Source organism: Apaloderma vittatum, unplaced genomic scaffold (assembly GCF_000703405.1).
Source record: "Apaloderma vittatum isolate BGI_N311 unplaced genomic scaffold, ASM70340v1 scaffold41423, whole genome shotgun sequence".
NCBI lineage: Eukaryota > Metazoa > Chordata > Aves > Trogoniformes > Trogonidae > Apaloderma > Apaloderma vittatum.
In genome coordinates this window covers 1960-2223 of record NW_009709431.1, presented here as the reverse complement: position 1 = coordinate 2223, position 264 = coordinate 1960, and the positions used below count along the sequence as shown (strand labels likewise).

At 59.1% G+C, this 264-nt stretch overlaps 1 protein-coding gene across 1 annotated transcript in view; it reads left to right on the top strand.

Moving 5' to 3' along the window:
- Positions 1-220: 220 nt before the first annotated feature.
- Positions 221-264, top strand: part of LOC104272036 (probable cation-transporting ATPase 13A2) — a gene marked incomplete at both ends in the record, with an annotated part of 1979 nt that continues 1935 nt past the window's right edge. The window contains one exon of the mRNA XM_009866912.1: positions 221-248. Coding sequence (XP_009865214.1) covers positions 221-248 — 28 coding nt within the window. The remainder of the gene's footprint in view (positions 249-264) is intronic.

Sequence of the window (264 nt, the reverse complement as noted above, 5' to 3'; positions counted from 1 at the left end):
ACGAGCACTTCGACGACCTGCTGCCCAGGGTGAGTCCTGCCTCGCCGGGGCTTCGTGCTGCAGCTTCGCATCTCCAAAACAAAATGCCCTGAGGGGTTTTTTGTTTGTTTGTTTTCTTTGTAATTGCCCTGGTGAGCTGGCAAAGCTCAAAATAAGTCAGGCTCTCCTGGGGTGCGCGGGGGTGCCGCCGGCCGACCGCGGAGCCTTTCCCTCTTTGCAGATCCTCATCCGAGCCACCGTGTTAGCCCGCATGTCCCCTGACCG